The sequence below is a fragment of the Gymnodraco acuticeps genome, unplaced genomic scaffold (assembly GCF_902827175.1).
Source record: "Gymnodraco acuticeps unplaced genomic scaffold, fGymAcu1.1, whole genome shotgun sequence".
NCBI classification, from domain to species: Eukaryota; Metazoa; Chordata; class Actinopteri; order Perciformes; family Bathydraconidae; genus Gymnodraco; species Gymnodraco acuticeps.
In genome coordinates this window covers 403524-429174 of record NW_022992285.1, presented here as the reverse complement: position 1 = coordinate 429174, position 25651 = coordinate 403524, and the positions used below count along the sequence as shown (strand labels likewise).

General features: G+C 40.3%; 1 protein-coding gene across 1 annotated transcript in view; it reads right to left on the bottom strand.

Annotated features, from left to right (window-relative positions):
* The window catches only part of LOC117540776 (glutamate receptor-interacting protein 2-like), a 31272-nt gene extending 7109 nt beyond the window's left edge, over nt 1–24163 (bottom strand). Inside the window, 19 exon segments of the mRNA XM_034207616.1 lie at nt 20–159; nt 409–553; nt 1475–1620; nt 2393–2456; nt 3259–3339; nt 3448–3593; nt 6861–6957; nt 6960–7046; nt 7911–8063; nt 8302–8430; nt 10474–10643; nt 10738–10885; nt 12128–12273; nt 12870–12945; nt 13039–13122; nt 14143–14288; nt 17551–17689; nt 18386–18466; nt 23957–24163. Of these exon segments, the coding sequence (XP_034063507.1) occupies nt 20–159; nt 409–553; nt 1475–1620; nt 2393–2456; nt 3259–3339; nt 3448–3593; nt 6861–6957; nt 6960–7046; nt 7911–8063; nt 8302–8430; nt 10474–10643; nt 10738–10885; nt 12128–12273; nt 12870–12945; nt 13039–13122; nt 14143–14288; nt 17551–17689; nt 18386–18466; nt 23957–24131 (2353 nt within the window). The 5' untranslated portion in view covers nt 24132–24163.
* Nucleotides 24164–25651: the final 1488 nt, after the last annotated feature.

The window sequence follows — 25651 nt, the reverse complement described above, 5'->3', positions numbered from 1 at the left end:
TGAGACCAAAACAACATACTGTCAGCTTGTTTTTTTATCTTGAGGGTGACAGACTCCCCGGCCATCTGCAGGAGGTGGATGGCCTCGCTCAGCGGCTTCCCCTTCAGACTGACCCCGTTGATGGCCAGCACTCGGTCTCCTATATGGATGGCTCCGGTCCTGCAGAGGAGACAGAGATACGAGACAGTACAACACACAGGCCGGGAAACGGTCAGTCTGCCAGCGCGCTGACTGGGACGGAAACAAAGAGGCTTCTTGTTTTAGAAAAAGACGAGACTGACATTGTTTATTGTCTTGTTTACTCTAAAAAATGTTCCCTAAGGGACCTCCTCCGATTTGACTAGCCTCAACCTAAAGCATGTGTCACCATCCTATCAACTCTCTCTTTACCCCCGACCTGTCTCTCACCTCTCTGCCAGGCCTTTCTTGGTGAGGCCTGAAATGACGATGGGGTCAAAGGGCTCCTCTGTCCCAGAGATCGTGATGCCCAGCGGCCCGTTATATCTCTTCAACTCCACTGTGTAGATTATAGAGCCCGACATCTCCAACTCATCTACAGCAAATAGAGGAAACAGTTGATTCCACGCATAAAACTCAAGATTAAAACGGTCATTAAATACTCCAAGATAGAATACAATATATTTTTCTAAAAGTCTGTATAAATGGACAAATAACAGAGCATAACCTTTTGAATTGTGATAGAAAACGTATTTAATCCTTAAATTAAAGAGTACAATTACCAATAGAACAATTTTAAAATGACTATATCTCGTAAACTACTTAATTTCATTGATTCCAGGTTTATGAATATTAGTATTTGTTGGTTTTCTTAATTCTCTTTTATATAATGACTTTGGACTATTTAATGACAAAACAATTGAATATGTAAACTTGGGCTCTGGGAACCTGGGATAGATATCCGTTACACTTTCCTTAGATCTATACGAACAATTAGTCCATTATTTTGAGAGGGACAACATCTTTGTTTCTCGCAGCCCTGTTAGTAGGTTCCCAATCTAGGGGTGAGGCCCCCTCCAAAGGGTCACTAGATTAGTCTGAGGGATTGTAAGTTGATTAATGGGGTTCGGGAAGTTCAAAGTTCAAAAGGGTTAGCTACACAAAAAAAAAAAAATTCCTCAGTTATTCAAACGAAACAACTGGAGAAGTTAAAAGGGGTCTTGGTTCAACAGCTAAGAGCCTAAAGTCATTTAAATGAGACAAAAAGCTAACGAATATTATTTTAGAAGCCTATCTTGTCATTTTATATAAAATATTAATCTGAAGGGTAACTAGTAACATTTTAGGATAAATGTAGTGATGTAAGAACTACAATTATTTCCTATAAATGTTGTGGTCTTATAAAGTTGCATCAAATGTAAATACTTAATATTTAAATTGTACTTAAGTACAAACGTTTTTGTGTTTGGTTACTTTGCAAAGAATGCATATTTTGCATTTCAAGCGATAAATGTACCAATGTTGTCCTCGTCTTTCTGGATTCGGAGTTTGACCATGTCCTCGGCCTGCTGCAGGACGTGCATGGCGTCCTCCATGGAGAAGTTCTCCAGACGCACGCTGTCGATGGCCAGCAGCCGGTCTCCAGGCTCCAGAGTGCCTGTTCTACCGGACACAGGAGCGAGAAAGATCACAGCTATTAACTAAGACCAGGGAGCTGCTCCTCCTGAGTCCTATTGTGTCTCAGTGGGATCCTTCGGGGGTCACCATAACCTCCCCCTCACCCTGAGCTACACTGAGCCCTTCTGAAATGGAGCTGCTCTGTCCTACTGATCCAGTTTTAAAAGCTCAAACCAAATTAGGTTTGTATTACACAATGGATTCACAAAACAATGTTATTTTTTAATGGAGTAATCCCACACAAGGCAGGAAAACATAGTTTACCCTGAACTGTAAAGTGTTGAGAAACAGTGTCACCCTAATGTGTCCTATAGCCAATGACCATTTCTGTACTCATAAAAACTAAATGATAGACTATAGCCCTGTGAGAGGAATAAAATGTTAAAATGAACAAGCATTTATATACTTCAGCTCAACACTGAAAAATGTATGGCAATGTTATCAAAAAAGATTAACAGACCACTCTACTGAATGGATAAGACGGATTTGTAATTAACATTTGATCTAGTGAATGAAATTGAGCAATTCGTTTTTTCTTCAAATACGTATTATTTTGCATCCAATGCAATTAAGAACACATTTTGTACAGATGACCATTTACGAATACAGGAGGCGCACGCTTGTGTTTTGTGTCGATGTAGCAATTTTATGTTGTGTTATATAATCTCAATAGGCTTTATTTTACTGTGCAAATGAACATACTATGGAAAGGAGTTCAGCAGTCATATTATTATGGCTCTGTGATGATAGGACATACCTGTGTGCTATGCTTCCTTTTCTGATGTCGGAGATGATGAGGGGCTTTCCAGGTTTTTTACTTGCTGGTGAAAAAGAAGAACAATCGAAGTGTTTTTATTATAAAGTTTTATGATTAACCACTTGGAATAACTCAACTTCATTTTCTCTTTTTTGCACTAATCATACTCGGCCTCCTGTTTATTCAGGGAACATTGAGTGAAGATGAATGATGGTACAGTCTGGTATTGTTCAGAGTTAATGAGGTATGAGCCCTCATGGTCTTTCAAGCCTGAGTTTTATGGATCACAGAACACTGATTCAAAGGCATGCAGCTCTGTGAGGTATTTTTAAGCGACACTGCCCTCTGCTGTTCATCTAGATCAGGGGTGTCCAAACTTTTTCCACGAGGGCCACACACAGAAAAGTATAGGAAGGGCTGGGCCATTCACTAGAGGTATATTGCCTCATAAGTTCAGTTATAAGTTAGCAAAATCAATCAAATGTAGGTAAATAATGCTTGTGAGTGTTGGCAGCTCATCCCTTAAAACAGAAGCCTCAGATTGATTATAATAAGGAGAAATATAAAGGGTGTATTTCAAGCTTGTTATGTAAATAAGTCATTGGGCTTTTTTCTTATCAACTAAGATATGTTAGAAAATGCTTCCAACTTTAATTGACTGAATTTATTTGAATAGTGGTTTTATTAAACACATGAATACTACTGTGTAATATATTTTTATATTTATATTTAAGAAGTACAATATAAGAGATATTCCCTTATACTTTTTGAATTTGCTGAGTGCCAATTCAAAATGGTCCGTGGGACCGCATTTGGCCCCCGGGCCGTAGTTTGGACACCCATGGTCTAGATCCTAACAAACTCACCACTGATGGTGATGCCCAGCTCCACTCCTCTCCTCTTGGGTAGTTTAACGTGGAAGGTGCCGCTACTGGGAACCACTGACTCTAATTTGGTTTTAAAGGGAAGATAAATGTGAAGATAAATGTAAGTATGAAGGCACAAATTGAGTCAGAGATCTCACATTATAAGAATGTATCTTCACAATATGATACCTGCGACATCAAACTCAATCTCCACTGTGACCTTATTGGCCAGAGCAGAGTCTCTGAGCAGCTGATGGGCTTCCTCCAAAGTGCCATCTTCAGTCGGGATCCCGTTAATGGACAGCAGCCGGTCACCAACCTGCAGCAGCCCGCACCTCCACACAGAAACAAAACATAGAAAGGATTAATGTGGAAATAAAGCTCTGCTGAAAGACTATTTTGACCACGACTGTTCATAATAGGAATACTACGGAGCCCCCTAGGGGACATGCAGAAGAAAAAAAAAAAATTGAAAAAGATTTGAAAAGATAATGTATTAATGTTAGGAATAAATGTGATTAGGTGCAAATGGATGATAAAAAAAAAGTCCTTGTTATTAAATAAAAGGATCACATTTCAACTAGGGCTGCAACTTATGATTATTACAATTACTGATTAATACTGTCAATTTCTCTCCAATCAGAAAAGTGATAAATTACTATCGACACTATATAACTATATAACTATAACGATATAACTATCAATTCACAAAATCCAGTGTAGCCAGTTAATTAGTTAAACATGGCTTAAGCTAATGCAGTCCACTACATACTAAAATAAATCCTACTTTAATGAAGGTGACATTTTTTTTTTTTTTTTTTTTTTTTTTAAATTGTTTTGTGGTGTTAATTGATAGAGTTCAACAGCACCTATTCAACCGATGACATTATACAGAAATGTGTTCAACCCTGATATAAATGTGACAGACATAAAGAAAAAGATGGCATAAAGAAAGTTTAGTTTCATGAAGCTGGCATCACACACAAATAATAAAACTAATGTTTTTCTTAATAAAAAAACGTAAAGTTTCTCAGACGGATGAATGTCTTTATTAAAAAATGTTTGGCTGAAATGAGCGCATCCCAGCTTCTTGTTTTGTCCAACAAACAATTCAGAATGAAAATATTGTTACATAAATTACATAACATATGGTAATTTATTGCTTCATAAATGACCAGGATGCTTACATTTCAAGCGTTTAATCTACTAATCGTAACAACACTTGTTTCAAACCAGGCTTTACATTTCCTGCTTTCAAGGAAAGAAAATCCTGAGTGTTACAGCCTGTGTGACATGAGGTGTGAATGTTTAAAATGCCATCATTAATTGGTATGGCCTCAAGGCTTGACATAAACACAGACCTCACTTGAACTTGTAAAACCCCATTGAAGCGAGCTCATACAGAAAAAAAAAAATCTCACATTATCACACATTTACATCAGACCCTTAATTGCAACGACGAACACCGAAGCACTGTCAACTGATATTAATTCACTAAGCCCCACTGCTTGTTAACCTTGTGTGGAGGCTGAGACTCCGACATCACGGTCGGATGCTGCACTTGAGTCACTCCTGTCTAACTGCTGCTGGACTCATCGTGTTACAAGACCCAGGGGACCCCGCACTACACGGCATCATTATGTTGCAGGACAAGGACAGATACAACACATCGGCCTGATCGGGGCAGGGTGCTAATTGCTACAACCTCAATCAATACAAGACTACATACCAATACGGGGGATTATCACCACTAAACAATGCCTCTTGTATAATGTGATACATCTACTATGGGGGACCCCTGCTCCTGGGAGTTTGTCAGACACACAATAGGTCAATATTATTGGCTATTATAATTTGCTGAGGACATCTGTTGACTGCAACTTTTAGATAAAAGGAAAATAAACCATTAACATACTGAGTGTTGACAAGCACCAATGTTTCCTGGCCCTTAAAACAAAGTAATATCTACTGAAGACCTGTTGTTACCGGTAGTATCCTATATAATAGTATAATTGTCTGCCAGTGGTGAACAGTTCACCCAAAGGCCAGTTTTTTTTCCATGCTTACAATCATTTTAAAGACTGGAAAAACAAGCATATTTGCTACAAAGGTCACCAACTCTAGTGGAAATGTTAATACTGCCATTATATTTCAAACTCTGGAGTTATTAAACATAATTAAATAGACTTCCGACTTCAGGTAGGTCTGCTTTTGTACTGAAATGTCTTAATTGACTCCTCATCTCCTTTCACTGTTTTTTTTGTTACTAGGCCAGATCTGTTGCTCTTCTGCATGACTACGCACTCACTTCCTATTTCAAAAACATCTTCAACACATTCTCTTGATGCCATACAGTACTATTTAAATTATTAAACAAACAAGTAAATATTTGTTATTGCAATATTGTAATCTTCCTTGGTGTTTTGAACTAAATAAATAATATCCTTTTCTTTCTTTAAGATATAAAAAGAAAATGGACAAATTAAAAGTTTCCAACATAAGTTATCGTGAGGGAAACATAGCTGTAATAACCAAAGTTCCTGACTCTTCCTGAAGCTAGGGTAAAGGTCAGAGGATCCCTTAAGTCAGTATGTATCACCTGGGTCAAATTAGCTTTAAAATTAAATGACAATCAAATAACTATTGAGAAATCTCAGTCTAAACCAAAGTAGTGGTTACATCAACTGACAGATCTGAATTGCCTCAATAAAGCCACACTGCTAGTGTTGCCCAGTAAAGAGTCAATTAAATTCTGATTAAAATGAGCATAACTTTTCATAGCAGATAATATCCACACATGTTTTTAACAAATGTTTTGATGCATCTGTTGGACAGGACCCAACATTTGGGAACCACAGCATTAGACAAAATCAGATATTAATGCTTCTGCCTTCAGCTACGATACTCATTGCGACACAAGGTTAACATTTGTTCTTTTCTCCCATGGGGCAGAATGATTAGCAGTGGAGCCATCTAGATCCAAGGTGACTCTATATCACATGTGTCAAACTCAAGGCCCGGGGGCCAAATCAGGCCCTTGGTGGATTTAATTTCGGCCCGCAGGATAATTTCTAATTACTATTAGATCTGGCCCGCCGGTATATTGCACACACACCTTCACTCAACCCTGAGGATTTCCTCAGCTCAGAGCCTGAGCCCAAACATTGATGAACTTGCACTCAAGATGAGATGCCAAGTATCTGGCTTAGTGTGCATTACAGAGCAGCAAAGTGAGTTTCAATGGATGTTTCCTTCTGCACTTTTTTTCTTGAGACAACAGGGCATGTTTGGTTTTTCTTTGAGGGAAATAGTTTTTTTGAAGCTGTTGTTGGCCTGTGGACAAATTGAATCATAAGAAATGACTCTGGAAAAGCTGCAGATAGAGCCATAAGAAATGAATGCAACTGATTATTTAATGTTGTTTTATAGGCAATCATTTAAGCTTTGTTAGTTCCAGGTTATGTGCAATAAGTTTTACAATAACCAACCAATCCGGCCCTCGACTAGTACCGATTTTTTTATTTTGGCCCACTGTGTATTTGAGTTTGACACCCCTGCTCTATATGATACTTGTTTACTCGTTAGGTGTCTCTGTGTGTTACCTCTCAGCTGGGCTGTCGGGCTCAATAAAGCGGATGACTGGGGGAGCAGACAGCGTTTCTGTGGCGAAGACACCTCCCTGCAGCTGGATCCCAAACCTGTGAGCGGATCCCCCCTCAGGATGACCTCGCTCGTTTCCACATGAAAGACCTGCCCTCCCGGCCCGACAGAACTGGAGGCCAGAGATACTGAGAAACAGCAGGGGAGGGAGGGGACACATCAGAGAGAGATATTAGTGGAGAAGTGGCAGATAAATGGAACAAGAGAGGGATTGTGGGAGACAAAACCTGTGGAGTATAAAGAGAAGAGACATGCGACCACAGAGATGACGTGGGAATGGGGAGGGAATGAGTCGCTGTCAGAGTTTACGTCAGTCATATTTACGTCACAAGATCAGTCAAATCTGTTCACACACTGAGGCGGCAAAACAGAGGAAAGGTGTTTTAACTGCGCTGAAAAACATGTTTAAAAGGGTGGTACCTAAATAAGGAATACAGAAAAAAGTATTCTCATCTTACCCTCTTAATAAATGTTAGTTTAAACAATAGTGGTATACATTTGTTGTATTCTTTGTCTGTCATATAGGGTTGATATCTTGTACCAGAATTGTTTTAATTAATTACAATACTAACCATTATTATTTTTTAAATGGTGGACATTTTTTTAAATGAGATTTCTTTAAATGAACCCTTCCTAATGATAATTTAAAAATAAAACAGATGTCTGAAAAGTAATGTCCAATCCTGAAGAACATCAAACAAATCTCTCTCACCTTATTTTTAATTTGCAGGTAGAATCAAATCAATCGAATCAACATACACTCATTTGTCAGTTTATTATTAGGAACATCTACAGTAGATAAAAGTAATGCAGTCCCTTACACACTCATGTTATAAATACACTGAGGTGTTTCTGTTCTTCAGACTAACTTCATTTAAATAAATGGGGTGGACAAAATAATAGATCTGGTTAATGTGGTTTAACTCACCCATTAAGGTGGTTATAAAAAAAGAAATAAAAGGAAACAAGGGTCGGCATGCGGCTTATCATACGTGAGCTTTTGTGGTCCTTCTTCCTGTTCCTCCTCCGGCCCGTGGAGTTTCGGGGGCTGCTGGGGGGGATGGGGCAGGGCAGCGTGTTGCTCCCCTGGCTGCTGAAGCCTGAGGTGGCTGTGGAGGAAGGAGAGAAGCCACCGCTCACCACCGCTGAAAGTAGACATAGCACTACACGTATCAAAGGGCTGATTAAACTAAATCACCATGGCAATTGTATTCATGTCCACAGCAGCAGCAAACGCTTGTGGGAACATACAACAAAGGAGATAACTCTAGTAACAGTGTTCGAGTAAAGCTCTTGGAAAAGATTTAACAAATGCTCTGAAGAAAAAAAGTCTCCTGCTATGGTGTCTTGCCAGCAGCAGTGCTGTCACAAGTGATAACTTACATTTGCAGTGGTCCTGCTGGTTGAGTGGGTGGCTTGGGCTGCTCCATGTCTTCCCGTGGCTGGCATGTGGGGGATGGCAGTAGTTGCTGCTTTGGTCCCAGTGATGATTGTTGCTCTTCTGCACTTTTACTGCGGCAAAACGGAAAGGCAAACACATCCATTAAGTAAACCAGATCCACTCCTCTTCTGTACACTTTTCTAAATCCTAACCATGAAATCACACTTTTCATTCCCATGTCTAAATATGTACCACATCACACAGAGTCTGGGGGAGTAATTCAGAGCAGAGTAATTGATATTTAATGTTCTCGTCATGGAACACTAGATTATATCCTGCGGTTTAATGTATTTTGATGAGCATTTGAGTATCAGCTAGACACACAGAGCTGAATGAGAAGTGGTGGATTCAAAAAAAGTAAATCTTACTTCTACTAGAAAGCTTCCAAAAAGCTAAATGCAGACTAGAGATCATTTTCAGGATTTAATTCAAAAGAGCCTGAATGTTTAAAAAGATGTTGAGTAAGTTGACCACGGTGCTGTGATCACCAGGAAGTGGTACTGGCTGTTTGGAGGCATGTGTCTCAACCTTGATTGGACACAGCTGAAAGCTTGATTGCTGATGATGTGTCTGTTCTGCACCTGATTTGACAGACAGCTACACTCATTTTCATTTAATTCTGTTTCATTCATATGTGTTTCTTTTAAGTAGCAACCGTGTTGACTTCTTCTGCTTTGAATAAAATGGAGAGCGCAGATTGTAAATTCTGAAAGGTGTCTTATCCCTCATGTCAAAGCTTGTATAACACAGTCAAACTGTATGGAAAGCATTAAAATGGGAAACAAATAACCTCTTGTATGACACATCACCTCAATAATTAACTTTCCTTACAGATTCATGCAGCTAAAATCGTCACAGAGCTTTACATGTGACAGTAATCTGTGCTGCTTCATTTGCAGGGGTCTAATCTCCAACAACTTGCTCACATGGATGGAGGATTTGCTTGAAACATGGATGACTGCAGTAGTGCCTGGGACGCTTGCCATATTCAGGGAACCTGGTTAAACCCAACTGCATGTAATCAGAATACAAGAAGGAGAACCAGTTTCCATCGGACTCCATCAAACCTGTGAAGCTTTGGCTCTGACGGCTTATGTTAAGCTCACCTAGGGGAAGCTCTCAAAAAAAATGTGTTTTCGATCAGCGCTGGTGGAAAGAAGCGTTAACACCTAATCTCTCGGTGGCCATATCAGTCTTATTAAATCCCCAGAGGAGATTAGACAAATTGCATCTTATAATCATGCCTTACCCTGGGGGGAAGAAGCCGTGAAAATATGGTTTTATCATAACGTCATGGCATCTTATTCAAGAAATTAGTCATTATCTAATAGAAATTTCAGAAGACAAGACGCATGCCTTGCATTTCAGTGAGATTTCATGCACTACATTTTGAATTAAGAGATATTAATAGTAAACAGGAGCAAACACAAGTGTTTACACTGAGTAGTCTTGAAAATTGTGAACTGAATAAAGGACAAAAAAAGATATGGAAGAGAGGGTTCAGTGACAACCAGAGGAGATTAAACTACATCTTGCTTCTTTGTCATGGTGTGTGATTCCTTCCATGCTCACATGTTAAGGAGCCCTACAGCTGCTGACCCAGAAATAAGTCTTCAGAACATGATCTCTGACAGAGAACGTGTGTGTGTGTGCGCACGTGCATGTGTGTTTGAGACGTATTTAAAGGCCTGTCGATACCAACAGAGGGTGTACCCAAAGGCAAAGGGACTGTGGCCAGCAACACACACACACACACACACACACACACACACACACACACACACACACACACACACACACACACACACACACACACACACACACACACACACACACACACACACACACACACACACACAGTACATGTGAGAAGGCAGCTGGGAGGCAGCTAGGCTCTCACAGCTACGGGTAGAATAGCTGAGAGCAGAGCCGTCACATATGGTGAGGACGACACACTGAAGTCAGCCTGTGTACTGTGTGTTCTCCACGATGTACACACTGAACTACATCACAGGCTTTAGAGCTGAAACAATGAGTCATTCCATCCACTGTGAAGCCTTACCATTGCATTGCCCTGCTCATTTGCTTGCTTTTGTGTCACCTCCAGGACATACCTGTGTCTTGCGGTCTGACAGGAAGTCTGCTCTGACTGGCGGGGAGGATCTCCAGTTTAACGACATCAGTGGTGCTGGCGAGCAGCTGCGTGGCCTCCATCAGAGAGCAGTGCTCCGTGCCGGTCCCGTCTATAGACAGAAGGATGTCACCTGCGTGCAGCGCTCCACACCTGAGAGAGAGACAGCAGGGCAGAGTGGGTCAGGGAAGCTCTTGTTTATTGGGAAGTGTCTGTGTAGCAGTGTACTGGGAGAGGTTGGTTTCACCTTTCCACCACGCTGCCTGCCTTTATCTTGTCTATAATAATAACTTGTTTGCTCCTGTATATTGTTGTAGTGAGGCTGATCCCAAGGCTGGAGGAGGGACCTTTCACTATCTCCACCAGCAGAGGGCCCGAGGCTCGCTGCACTGCCTCTGAAACAAATAACACACACAGATATGAGAGAGGCCAAACAGATATTTATACATATGCAGTGGTGGAATGTAACAAAGTACTTTTGCTCAAATAATTTAATTAAGTACAATTGTTCATACTTGTGAGTTACTTGAGTATTCCCAAATATTGTGTTATACTTCTACCCCATTCAATCTCAGGAGAGAAATATTTTGTTAATATAATACTTATCTACAGACGTATACAATATATCGTAAATTGCTCCGCATTGACAAATCATACCATTAAAATTCCCTTACGTGTATATATTTTGTGATACAAATATAATAAGATTATATTGTATAATATTGTAACACTTTTAAAAGAGCCATTCATAATGAGTAGTGTTATGTTTGCTAGTTTAAGTATTTATTTTCTGAAAAAGGGATTCACACATTTTCAAACATAAGTGTTTAAAATAAATAAAATATTTTTATCATCACCATCATAATCAGGTATTTATCTTTTCATAACGCTTCTGAATGCCAATATGTACTTTTTTTTACTGTACTTTCATTTTAATATGTTTTCTTTTACCTGAACAAATCCACATTTTCTAGATCTCACTTATTTATGAACCTTTTACTGGTTCAGTCTGGAGGCAGGAAGTCTGGATCCTAAACTCCCAAAAACGGGGAGATTATGTGTGTCGAATGTCGTTGGTGACCTGCCCTACTTTGCATAGAGAAGAGTTTGTGATCTTATGGAGAATTAGTCACCGTGACCAAACGGAGGGTCTGTAGTGAGTCTTCAGTGGTTTATTTTACTAAATGTTGACCCAATGGTGAGGATACTTCTTAACTCAAAATAGAATATAAAGACGCAATCAGACTGATCTGTGTTGGTGGGCATTCCTTTAGACAACATTTGATTCTAATGAGTCAAAATGAGTGGAACAAAGAACTACTTGTATTGTAAAATGTGCCTCTAAATAACACAATATGTACCGGTTACTCTACTGGCAATATCCAAATTCACCTAATTTACTTTAAAATATTAAAATGTAGGAGTGACAAGAGGACATACAATACACTATTATAAAACAATGACGATTATCCATCTCCCCTTTTCTGTTAAGTGTGCTCTTGGGCCAGTGTGACTCCCCTGGTGGCGTCTCCAGCACCGACACTTTCCTCTACGCAGCCAAACGGCCACATTATTTACCCTCAGAGCAACGCTGCCCTACCATGCCCCCAACATATTCCCTGTGTGTGTGTGCTCACCCATGACAGAGACGTCATACTCAATCAGGAACAGAGCTTCCTGGCCGCTCTGCATCAGCATGGTCAAAGAGTCAGCGTGCTTTTCCCTGTTTAAAGACATCCCGTCTACGCTCACTACTCGGTCTCCTGCTTTCAAAGTGCCTTCTCTGGAGAAGAAAGAAAGAAAATAAAAATTAATAGCACACGGGCGACTAGAACAAGATGCTCAAAGAAGCGTTCAAGCACCAGTCACAGTAAATCATTAAACAGTTCCACATGAGTGTTCCCTCCCAGGTGAGATGAAGGATAAACGAGATAAACGGACGTCAGGTCTTTGATGTTGAATCATGTTTGCTCCAGTGTTTTGGTTTACTCTTGGTTTGTATAAGGATAAGTGCGATGCTGCACCAGCCTCAGGATGAGATGTGCCCTTTCTGCTTTGAAGATACTCTATATGTGTCACCGCCACAATTTCATGCACCGGCCTCAGCGTAGACTGATGCATGCAACAATACAATTCATATGGGTATGAGGTAAATATGGGTATGAGGTAAATATGTTTTATTGTGGACAAAGATAATGCAATTAGTCAAACACATATCCATGAGTCTATACATCTAAATCCGTATGGAAACACGCATGCATGCACACATACAATCATTTGAATAGACTCAGTCATGCATGGTCAACAGAAATATAATGCATAGAAGCCACAGAAAAAGTGTGTACACACAAACACTAGCTTATATATGTCTGTCTTTACCTGTCAGCGGGACCTCCAGGCCTGACGTATGTAACCAACAGAGGTCGTGACCTGCGCCAGTCCTCGTGGAAGCCTCCTAAAAATAAAAATAAATACAACCAAAATAAGTCATAGCAGTAAGATCATTATTTTATTCAAGGATTTACATACAAGAATCACGTCCACTAACCTCTCATGACAAACCCAAAGCTGTTCCCCTCCTTGTGTAAACACACCTCTATGGTTTTGGTTGAGACGCCTGATGGGTTCTGGACTAAGGAAAGAACAGATTCAAAAAATGATCACCACAATCCTCAAAGGATGCGCATAAAATAAATGTAGAAAGCTTTCACAGCAGCTTGATGATAATGATAATGTTGAGTGTTGTAAGTGCTGAATCATGAGATTTAACAAATATGGATTGTGGAAATATGTTTCATTAATCTTAGTGGGGAAATAAATTCTATGTATTTGACCCATGCTAATGATTTAATAGCAGTGAGCAGCCACGGAGCAGCGCCGGGGGACCAACTCCGAGGCAGTGAAAGCCAATAAGTATTGATCTGATGATTTGCAGGTCAGAAGATGTCTACACGTCGAGGTTAAATCGGGGCTGAATTAGATTTTCAGTTTTTAGACGTCTAGGTTATACCGCTCTGCTTCACAAATATGTAAATGTAACTAAAAGAAACTATGGTATGTAACCTGAATGTTTTAACCACATTTAGCTCAGTTTTAACTATGCATTAAGAAATGAGAAGTCAGAGTTTTTTATTGTCTCCAGCCTTAACTAAAAAGCTTATTTATTCACCCATTTCCTACTTCTACTTTGCATTTGAAAATACAAAGCATTAGTTTTTGTGCATGTAAATGGTCTGCATAGGCTAAAATCCCAAGGCTCCCAGAGTTTCTCTCCCACACACCTGAAACACCTAGACTGGACTCCATGGTTTACTTCCGCAACATAGTGTCATCGCTATGTAACACTTGCGTTTCTATTGGCTAGCGCTCCAACACATTGTAGGTGATAGGCTAAGTGGCGGGACAATCATAAGAGAACCAGCCGGCTAACCAATCAGAGCAGACTGGGCTCTGGTTTCAAACAGAGGGTGAAAAGAAGTGCTGCAGCAATGGTAGTATGAGGAACATTAAAGCACCTATTAAACCTTAAAAGCATGTAAACATGTTAAAGTAGAGGCACACAATACATTTATGAAAATGCTCCTCATATGACCCCTTTAAAGCATGTATTAGACTTTCAGGCAGAATGTTACTCCAGCAGAACTTCACCTACCAAATGGAGGCAGCTCGTACTCCACCTCCAGCACGACTCGTTCCCCGATGTTCTTCAGCAGGCTGATGATCTCATCGTGGCGAAGCTTTGACAGGTTGATGCCGTTCACTGACTTGATGTAGTCTCCAACATTCAGCTGGTCACTCCTGTAGATAAGTCATAAACAGACATTCAAAATCAAGGATGGATTACCAACCGAGCAAAGCAGGAGAGTTCCCCAGATCCCTAAAAAGCTTGAGATTGACTATCAATTTGAAGTTCCCTGATTTATAAATCAAATCAAGTTTTCATTTATAGAGCTAAATATTACAAATATGCTGCTTTTTTGTATACATTTGTGTCCAAACAATAATGATAATCTAATAATTTGAGCATTATGCATTATGCAGACTGATTTACAGAGCCAGCTGTGTTGAGCGTCTGGCTGAAAGCGTTTCCTGTTCAAACAGTCAGGGCCGTTTCAAGCTTTTTGGGGGCCCTATGCAAGATGCTGTTTGGGGGCCCTAGTTTTTACAGTTTTTTAACTACAATGGGGGGATTCCGAAGCCTTTAAGATGATCTGTGGAGATGTTACACTTTAATAGGAAAACAGGCTAATTTCACAAAAACCAAGCAATTGAAAATTACAAAAAATGATATTAAAAAGTTAAACAATACGGCTCCTCAATGTCAATAAATGCAAGAGATGCAGCATTTTCTCAACAATGTTTAATGTACATGTTTCATCTTCCTCAGACGTCACTAATTGGCTGACAGCCCAACGATGATTTGGACTTTATTACCCCAAAAACACAAGCCACAGCTTTGCTATCATTGCAGTTTAGTCGTGTTTATATCCTACATTGGATTTTTAAGCATATAATGCTTCACAGAACACAGGAGGGGGCTTGGCTGTCTACAAATAAAGACGGCTCGTTTTAATTCTCCCCAAATATATTGAGGCTGAACCTGAACTTTGAATTCTCTGCTCCCATCATAATCTAGGCGATCTTGTTAAAATTGTGAATGCAGAATTAGAAATACTATGTAATTGGTTTGCAGTTAATAAATTATCCCTTAATGTGGCCAAAACAAATTACATGTTATTCAATACAAAGTCTGAGAGTAGAAATGACTGCATTATACGGATTTGCAATACCGAGATAGAAAAAGTTGGTGCATGGACATTTTTAGGACTGCTTGTTGACGAAAAACTCAATTGGAAGCACCATATAAATTATGTACAGACTAAACTGTCAAAAACAATAGGTATTTTGTATCATACTAAGAACATCCTTGAAGAAAAAAATACTCTTTATAACAGTCTATTTCTCCCTTACCTTTAATACTGCTACGAAATATGGGGAACACGTACTCAACAAATATACAAAAAATAATTACATCCCAAAAAAAAGTATTACGAATAGTCTGTGGAGTTGGTAAATATGAACACACAACTCCCATATTTAAAAAAATCAATCTATTAAAAATGTTTTGACATAGTACAGCTTTTCCATAAGGAAATGCCTAATAACATTCAAAAGCAGTTCCAAACAACAGCGTGAACATATGAATGTAAAAAAAGTCACTTGAAAATAAGTGTTCACAATGTTATACAATTATGCATATATTATTATATGCATATATTATTATTATTATTAATTTGCCAAGTACATGTATATTATATATAGTATTTTCATTTCCAACAAAAGATAGTTGAAACTGCTGTGCAGAAAAATGACCCTATATCTAGTTTTAGTATATATATATGCATTTATTATTTTCCTGCCCTAACTTTTATTTAATTTTTTCTCCTGTTTTCTGTATTTCTTTGTACTCCTTCATTTCTATACGTTTTTGACGCAATACTGCCGATGTTGTATCAGGATGATGCACGGGAGGGCTACTTTCCATAAGCTATGCTTCAGCCCTCCCGCTTCTACTAATTTTGTTCATCTTTGTGTGTATGAATTATACTTTTTTTATTTTTTGGATGAATAAACATTTTTTTTTACTTTCAGCTTGGGGGCCCCCTAGTGGCCGCGGGGGCCCTATGCATCTGCATAGTCCGCCTATAGGAAGAAACGGCCCTGCAAACAGTGACACAGATGATTGTACAAGCCGTCTCACATATGACAATCTGAGTCAACACGCTGCTCATTGGAGGGCTAATTAATTAAATGCATGTTCTGCCCTGCTAGCTCCTCTCACCTTTGGGCTACTGAGGATCACCAGTGACAGCAGACAGAGAGAAGGAGAGAGATACAGAGGGACAGAGATGGACAGAGAGAAAGAGAGACAGACAGAGACAGAGACACAAAAAGAGAGACATCACGACCAGCAGGGCAGACTGACGGCCTGCCATCCGGTCCGCTCTCAGCACTCTCCCTGTCTGTCTGCCCGCGTGTCTCTCTCCACGCAGTAAATTAGCCAGCACTTCCACACAAGCATGAACACAGCTGTGTGAAGACAAGCTGCTTGAAGAATTAGCTTAGTCTTTAAACCTCCTTGGACTTGACAGGCGATGGCATATTTGGCCAAGACATTTTCAGAGGGGCTGTGTCACTCTTACAAAACTCGCGTGTTACCCTTCACACACACGCCGGTTAATCACCAAGAAATGTCTTCCGATTTTACTTTGATGTTTGAGGAAATGAGTTTAATGTCATTGACGTCTCTGAAAATGAGTTTAATCTAATCTTAATCAAGCAATCTGTAAAAAAAAAACAGGCGGACCAAATGTTTCTGCTGATTAATTAACACCATAATGTTAATAATTATGGTGTTAATAAAAAATATTTTATGGTGTTAATAAAAAAATTAAATGATGGTGTTAAAAACACATAATTGTTCACACAATGATGTGTGAACTGACATCCAAATGAAATCTAAATGTAATCGTATGGTCAATGTGATATGGTTTCTTGGGTTCCTTTAGGTCAGTGGTCACCAACCTTTTTAAGCCCAAGATCACCGACCTCGGCCTAGGAGGTATTACTTTAAATGAGTTACTGCGTCACATGTACCGATGCCATTTAAATGTAGAAAAGCCTTAGGCCTATGTGTCTTGTTTCAATATAATGCAGCATGTTTTACTAAATACAATATATGCACTCCAATGTTGTTTACTTCACTTTTTATATATTACTCATATTTCAAGCCATATTTTTCCTTGCCCTCATTTTGGATCAATTTCATCCACTAGCCCTGATTACAATCTTATTGAATAGCCCTGGTATAGACAAATGTTTTATGGTTTCTTGGAGTTCTTTTAGGTATAATGGGACTGAATCAATTTGATCCAACAAACTACATTTGTGCCAATAAGGTGGGCTGGTACTTCTTAGCATATTTGTGGGAGCAGAATAACATGTGGGCAGCTTGGTGTGGTTGCCAGGTTTTAGCCTCATCTCAGAGCAGTGATCTCACCTGGCAGCTAGCCCACCTGGCCGTAGGTTTGACACTCTGGGCTTGCCGTCTTTATCTGAGCCTCCGGAGATGGTGAGGCCAAGGCTGCTGCCTTCCCTTTTCATCAGGTCCACTGTGGTCACTCCTCGGCACTCCTCTGCTGACAGATACAGACACAGGCACAGATCCACAGTCAGCATTAGTGTCTGCTTGACAGAATCACCCTGTCTGAGAGGCAACAAAATACTTTTATCTTTCTCTCCTGAATCTTTCACAGAAATTCCCTCTGACACATGACCACATACTTTTTTGGCTCACTCTCCTGTCCTTTTCTTGTTATATTGAATCTTTGTGACGGGTTCAGAAGGAAAAGGAGGACAAAGTCAGTTTTATTAAAGGCACACACATCTCTTGCACTGACAATGGAGCGAAATTAAATGCATTATTATAAAAGAGGCACTCATTGAAAATTACAGCAGACTCATCAGGTCATAAAATGAAATCCAATTGTATTCTTAAGTGAATTAAAGTGATTTTCTTGACTCTGATGGATACGCGGCTTTATAGTGTCATCAGAGGACTCATTCTGTCTTCTGGTGTGCGTTCTGCTGTGCTGTTAAATCGTTCTACGTGAAGTTTACCCAGTGTGGTTTAGTACAAATGACAGGTATGCTACACAAGCGTTTTTTTTCACCTTATCTAAGCATTCAAAACAGTGCAACATCAAGCAAAACCCAGCAAGCACATGGCTGTAGGTGCACCTAGATGAACATCTCAGACAACTATTTTTCCAGGTCGCAGTGTCATGAATTAGATAACAGATAGCAATCAAATGTCAGGTTTGACTGTATTGTACCTGAGAAGCTGCGCCTGTAGGACGAACCTGATTGGTCAGGTGCCGCGGAGTCCTTGCTCCCCTTTGAGTATGGCCCTTCATCTGAGGAGACAGCAGGGAGGAGGTGCTGTTATGTTATGAAGCAGTGTGGTGAACATAACCATCCAATGCACATCAGGACAGCTGCTGCACACATTTAATGATTTGAGCTTCACCCTGGGAAACGTGAGGGCTCTGGGGGGTGAGGGGGACGGCCACATCCATACATCAGGCATGAAACTGAAGTGAAACAAAGACAGCTCATCCTACTTTGTTTCCACAATCATGTAAAAGGTTCAAATAGCTCCTCTCAGTCTGCAGCAGAGACCCTTCAAAACCATTAATGTAACACAAGAATACATTTGCGGTGTGCTTGATGTATGCTGCTCCTAAAGCATGGGAATTTTCCTGAAGGAACAGCATGCGGTTAATGGACTGTTCGGGCTAGAGAGAAAATCATACTTTTCATGTCATTTACAGCAGCTGGGAAATGTTCAATCTGCTCTGCAGGGAAACTGATTTTGTATTCCTTCTTTTTTTTTACCCACAGTGGGAGCCATTGCTGACAGAGCACAGGGCTGGCCTCAGATTAGCAGAGCCCCTGCACGGCCATCTGAACCTGAAAGCAGTCATACAAGCATGTCAGCAGTCACAGTGATGGTGAAACGGACTTTGCACTTCTCTAATCCTGTCCACTGTGAGGATTACCTTTTGAGCAGTCCGGCACAGTGATTGAACATCATTTAACAGTTTAAAGAAGATATGTGCAAGGGCCTCTTTTTAAGAATGGAGGGGCAATGTTACTACCTCGAGCTGCAACCACCAAACTTAAGTTCCCACAAGATAAGGTCTCCAGTGACTGCTTTGATAATGACCAGAGACTTGTTTAAAAAACCCTGTTCTTCTAACACTGATATTAAGAAACTGTATCAACTTTACATTTGTACGGCATTGTGGACAGATAACGTTACAGCGAGATGTGGCAGACAGGTGCATGCTTGTGTTTATGGAGGTAAATTCGTACACACCTGATTACCGCATTTCGTGTTAAAGATAGTACTCTATCTCTGAGTTTTAAACAAATCTGAACACACATAATTGATACACACATTTTTATATACAATGTAACTTCCAAAATATATAATTTACTCGATTTGAAACGGGATAAAGATCGAATAATTCACTCTAGATTGCATGATAAAAGACGCTCCTTGTAACTACAGAACTTGCCTGAGAATCATCCCTTTTTTAGGTTTTCCTCACTTTTACAGTAATCCAGTGATAGTTGTCAGTAGATTGCAAACAGGAAACGCTAATAGCTAATTCGGCATCAATGAAATAGTGATACATTTCCAAAATGAAAACTGGAGGCTAAAAACAAATGGTGTTCAGGTTGTAGCCTAGAGCTAACTTCATGTCAACAGGTCTACTACACTGTAGCTACAGGATGGCCTACTTCCTGTTGGCATCCCCTTCAATTTAAATCTTGCTTATCTACCAAATATTAGGAAGACAAATATATAATATAGAGTGATAATATATAAACTTCAGTCTTCTCCCACTTTATATAGTGATATAACATTTGGTATTTTTTCTTAATCAAGTATTCAATCCATAAACAGTCAACTAAATCTACTATGTGATCTACTATGTGATCTACTTTCATGTGCTCTTAATGTCAACATTTTGTCTTGTCCATCATTTTAAGAGGTATCATCCTAGGCCTGACAGTAAATCAATTTGATATGAAAAATGACATCCTCTATTTCCCCAGTTCAGTCTCTTCAGTCTTGCTGATTTGTAAAGAATGAGAAGGGCAAAGCAAATGCTCGGAGGACATCAAACAAACTGCGTTCTCTCTGTCCAAGTCAATCAACTTTCCACATCTGCCTAAGTGAAGATGAGGCCTCAGACAGCTGGGAGGCATGGATCCTTTGTCAGACCTTTACTGACCTGAAACCTTTGGGCAGGCCCTGGATCTGAGGAGTGAAGAAGAAAACCCTGCCTCCTAATGCACACAGCTGTATGAGTCAGACCTTAACGACAGAAATATCCTTACTGGACTTGGCATATATATGTAATGGTAAAGCATAGAACATACATATGCATTGTATGGTATTTCACACAAATTAACACACATCCTTGCACACATATCCTGTCCAGTAGCTGTGAGGCACAAACAAAGTGAGTGAATGACACATAATAAACACATTAGGCCGGGCAAAAGCCTTGAAACCATGCGGGCTGTCATTGCAGTCAAAAGGCAACATTAGCTCTGGGTAATGCAGACCCAACGCTCGGCACGTGACTGAGCGCTACTGTACCATCAAGGCATCCCCCAGCCATCCTCCTCCAGCTTAAAATAACTATCTATCCTAACGGGCAGAATTAAAATCAGGATGGAGCTGATTAATAAACAGCCCCAACAAACAACTGTTAAAAAACCGATATCTGCTTTGTTGTCTTTGAAGAGGAGGTTAGTTGAGGGCTCAAGGATGAGGTTTGCCAGAAGGACCTTGGAGCGCCACACTGACTAAAATACAATTCTGTGCCACTGCATGAATATGTGGAGAGTTAATTAACTCCTGGTTTAATTCAGGCCACTGTATGCCATCCCTCTTCTAACCAATCAGAATGTAGGTTAAATATGGGGGTGGCACTCACAATGACAATGAAATCATAATGCTATTTTCAGTCGTAAAACTTTATTTATAAACGGGGCCCTGCCAGACCCAGTTTACATTTCTATATCTGCCCCAATTGCTCATGGCAGCAGGAAGGTATTCAGAGCTGGTGCTCAAGTCTACTGACATTTCAATCGCTCTTAACCAATGACAAGCAAGATACATGCATTGCAATGATTGTAGTTTCAACTGGACTTGTGTTCAGGCCATATAGATTACAGATTAAAAGAGACATACAGTTGACACTTCTCAGTTACTGTCCCTCCGATTCAATACACATTTAAGACATAAGCCGCTCTTCACAGGTGATCCAGCTGACACAAATCCTCTACTACAACACACACGCTGACCCCCTTGACTTGAAGAGGAAAGTGTGGTGCTCTTACCAATGCTGTTGTTCTTGGAGTCTCTCCTCAGACCACACAGCATGGCTGTAGTTGTGTCAGAGCAGCCCCCTTGGGAAGTAACCTTGCTGATCTTTAGTAGTGGGCAGAGAGCTGAGGTTCCACCTGAGATTAAAATAATCTTAGCTGCTCAAATGAAACAAAAACACCATCTTCGTTTCTTCATTCCTTTGCTAACATTTCCTTAACCTTTGTCCCCGTTTGTCAAACCCAGTGAGGAATTGAGCTCCAGAGGGCAAATTCTTATCCTGAGACGGTCTCTAGTTCCCCTTTCTATTTAAACTGCTCAAAAATATAAATCTACCAAGCGCTGTTCTTCTTTAAAGATCCACAGCATGGAGAGCAAGAGAGCAATGGTTCATGTCCTTTTCTTCCCATCTTGCCGTGGTCCCATTTTGGAGCTATTCTCACTAATCAGCCGTCCTTTTCCAGAGGGTTTATCATCCCCTGTTCATACACTCAGAAGAGCTCACACATAACCCTCCTCTCTCTACAGAGCCAGAGCATGAGTGTATTTGCTCTCTCTCCCTCTCTCTCTCTCCCTGCCAGAGGGGTTCAGTGAGGCAGGCACACACGATCGTCACTCCCTCCCCCAGCAGACACACACACACTATTTATCCATTTCCCACCAAGTCAAACACCCCTCATATGCACATCCTCAAACCCACCCACACACACTGAGATTAGGCACGACACAGCGACACACACTCAACTCTCTGCACAATTAACACCACCTGCACATTCATTGTCAGACTGAGCCCTGCTCTGTCACGTTTTTTCTCACATAGAATGACTGCATCCATTTTTACAGAGCTTGTATCTTCACAGTAATAGTATCTCTCTCTCTCTCTCTTAAACAATCACACACACAAGCACATAATGGAAACATGCATTTGCAAAATTCCTGTGCAGAACAGCTGCCTGTTTGAAATGTTATGTGCAGTTGTCACACATGAGACTAATGACAGATTTGACTTGTCATACTGTGATCAAGTGAAAGTTAAAGCAATAAAGACACATTTAGAATCTGGCTGATGTGTTAAAATTAAATGCACTTCCTCTAAAGCCTAGCATCTCCTGTTTCTCTCTCAGGAGGGTCCGGGGCCACTCGATTACAGAGACACTTACAGGTCTGGTATGATCCGTCCCCACACCTGTCTGACCATTTGTCATGCTACACGCCTCGACGCCTACCACTTCCTGACCCCCACTGCAACCACCAAAAACAACAACATACGCCTTCTTCACTGGCAGCCCCTCGGAGTCTCGTCTGCCTAATTTGCTTTGATCACTGCGGACAAATTCCTGTCATCACTGATACACACAGCACACCAAACTACACACAATTAAGGATTACACAATGTGAAATTATAGCCTATACTCTATAACTGCTTATTTTACAGATCTGTGAAAGTGATTACAACAAACATTTCCATACTTCTACAAGCTGTAGCAGGGAGCCTAATTAGTCAGCTGTTACAGTGGACACAATACTCTTTTGGTGTTGATAATTTCCTCAGAGACTTTTGTCCTTAATACGCCATTTACAATGTGAGCGAGCGCAGTCTTTCAGAGCGAGACTAATTAATTTCCAACAGAATAAAGAGAGGGGAGAAGTAGCAGTGTGTTGGACTGATAAATGTTGGGTTATAATAACAAATTGACTCTTTCGCACTTCCTCTAGAGCAGATTTCAACCTGATTGATGAGTAAGTGATAATGTAATGATTGGATTAAGGAAGCAGATTGTTTGCTGGTACGTCGGCATATAAAAGTAGGTTGAGAATACTAAACAAAAAAGAAATAAGAGAAACAGAATTTAAGAAGACTGAAAAAGCTGCTAAATATTAAAGACTCAGAAAGCTGTGATTATACAACTTTGTTTACTATAGTGTCTCTATTCAGTGCCGGTTTGTACAGTCTGCATGTGTTTATTGTGACAATAACCCTTCTGAAAATAGCCTTCATTATGCATAGACAAAGTGTGTAATCTGAGCTGCAGGGCCTGAATCTTAACCTGCTTCTTAAACTGCACACACTGCCCTCTTATGGTGAACTCATCCAGTTGCAAGTAAAAGGCTGAAAAGCAAAATGACTAATTCACTTGTCAGCCAGCACAGATCGTTGTGTGACATGAAGGGCCAGACGATGAGGATGTGTCACACGTGCTTCAGTGTTCACCTTAAAGGTCCGTCAAAAGCCCAGACTTCAGTGACTTTAACAGGCCTGCTGCACACATACAGTTTGACTCTTTGTTTTTTTAAAGTAATTCAGGTAATATATGTTGGAGGAATTATTAAAATATATACTCAATGTTTTGTGCAGGCAACACAACTGTTCTTTTCTTAAACTGCATGAATTAGCAAATTACAAACTTTCAACTCTCACATGTTTGAAATATCAAAGACAACAGATGAAAACTTTACCATTCCCTAAAAGATGCCATATCCTTGCTGCCGGCTTTACCTTTGGTTCTGCCTCTGATGATGCCCAGTCGACATCTTACAGAAAACGAGAACATCCTCTTTCCTCCTGCAGACCGGCTGCCTTTCCTCAGGGAATCTGACTGAGGGAAAGCGAAGGAGAGCTGCTTGGGAGTGAGGCGCCCTTTTCCAAACGCGACCCGTGCTGACATGCTCATCTTCTGTCCAGTGACAAGGAAAGTGGATCATGTCCTCCTCCTCACACTCGGCATCTTAGAGACATCACAGTCTGTCCTGCTGTTCTCGTGTTCTCCTCCCTCTCTGGAGAGCTTCCAGTCTTCTTAGGTGCTCGCTCAAAGCTGATAGAAACAGGTGCATGTTTTTTTTTAAAAAGAGGAAATATTCAGATCCAACACTGTGCCTGTTTTTTCCCCTTCAACCAGCATTGGTAACTCACTTCCTTTAGTTTCAAACAGCAACGAGCTGGCTGGCTTAACAAATGTTATGTTTCTGCATCTCTGGCAGTGTCAGTTGAACAGGAGCAGATGGCAGAGGGCTCAGGGGCACAGCTTGCCTGCTGGAGTGCAATGGAAACTTTCTCTGCAGGGTGCCGGCTCTGAACATCAAACAAAAATACAATCCAAGCTGGCCATTTTAAGGCAATGACTTCTGATAACGGTGTATTGGATGGACTGACATTACACCAGACCCCTGACTCCTTGTTATTAGTCTAAAACCTGTGAGAAGTAGCTTCTGTGTCAATTACAGGATACAGAGTATTTTATCATTATGGGATCTTTTTTAAATACTAACCTCTCAATGCCAAGGAGATTCAATTCAAGTTAAAATTGAGATGTCAGCACTGTCTAACCTCGTCTACATTGATATAAAGAAAGTTAGATTTTTGAGACTTAGCTTTTGTCCAGCTGGTTCTAATTTGTTACTATCCTTACTTTGAAAGGCCACTTCTGCATGCACTGATTAACACCAGGCTATATTTAAATAAATATGTTATCTGCAATTTTCAATGGCAGGCTATTGTCCAATAAACAGCAGTTATTCTGGTAATATTGACATAAACAACAAAACTACCAAAACCCTGGTAATTAGAGTCCAGATGTTCTTTGACAGCTAAAGCCTACATTTGTTGAAGCATGAACACTTTGCTTGCAGCAGTTTAGCCCCTTTGGTCCTGTCCCAGCATCCAGTGATCTGGAGGGAAGAGGAATAACACCATGTACCCAAGGGGGAATCCAACCAGCTCTGTGGCCATCAGTGCAGACACCAGCTCATGCACGTGGTAGCAGATCCTTCAAATGTTGATGCCAGAGCCCCTTATAACACAACTAGTGCCCCAGGATGAAAACATAATGTTCAACCTCCTGGTCACTTCTTTTTATAAATTGGATCACGCTCCAACAGTGAAACTATTGTAAGGGTCATAAGCAAACTCGTTTTGATTTTATGAATACAAAAAGAATAACAGAACATTATATATTACAGTATTGTCATACTGATATTCTGTACAAACTGTGAAGTCCACTGAGACAAATGTAACATTTGTGATCGATAAATAAACATTGATTGACATTACTAGGAGCCAGTATTAATCAAAACAATTTATATTGTCTGAAGATGTTTTTCTCTCCTAACCCACACAGCCAATTAAAAGTCTTGTTTTTTCTCCTTGATATTATATCAACTTTTAAATGTTCACACACTGGACTTTCCAAACATG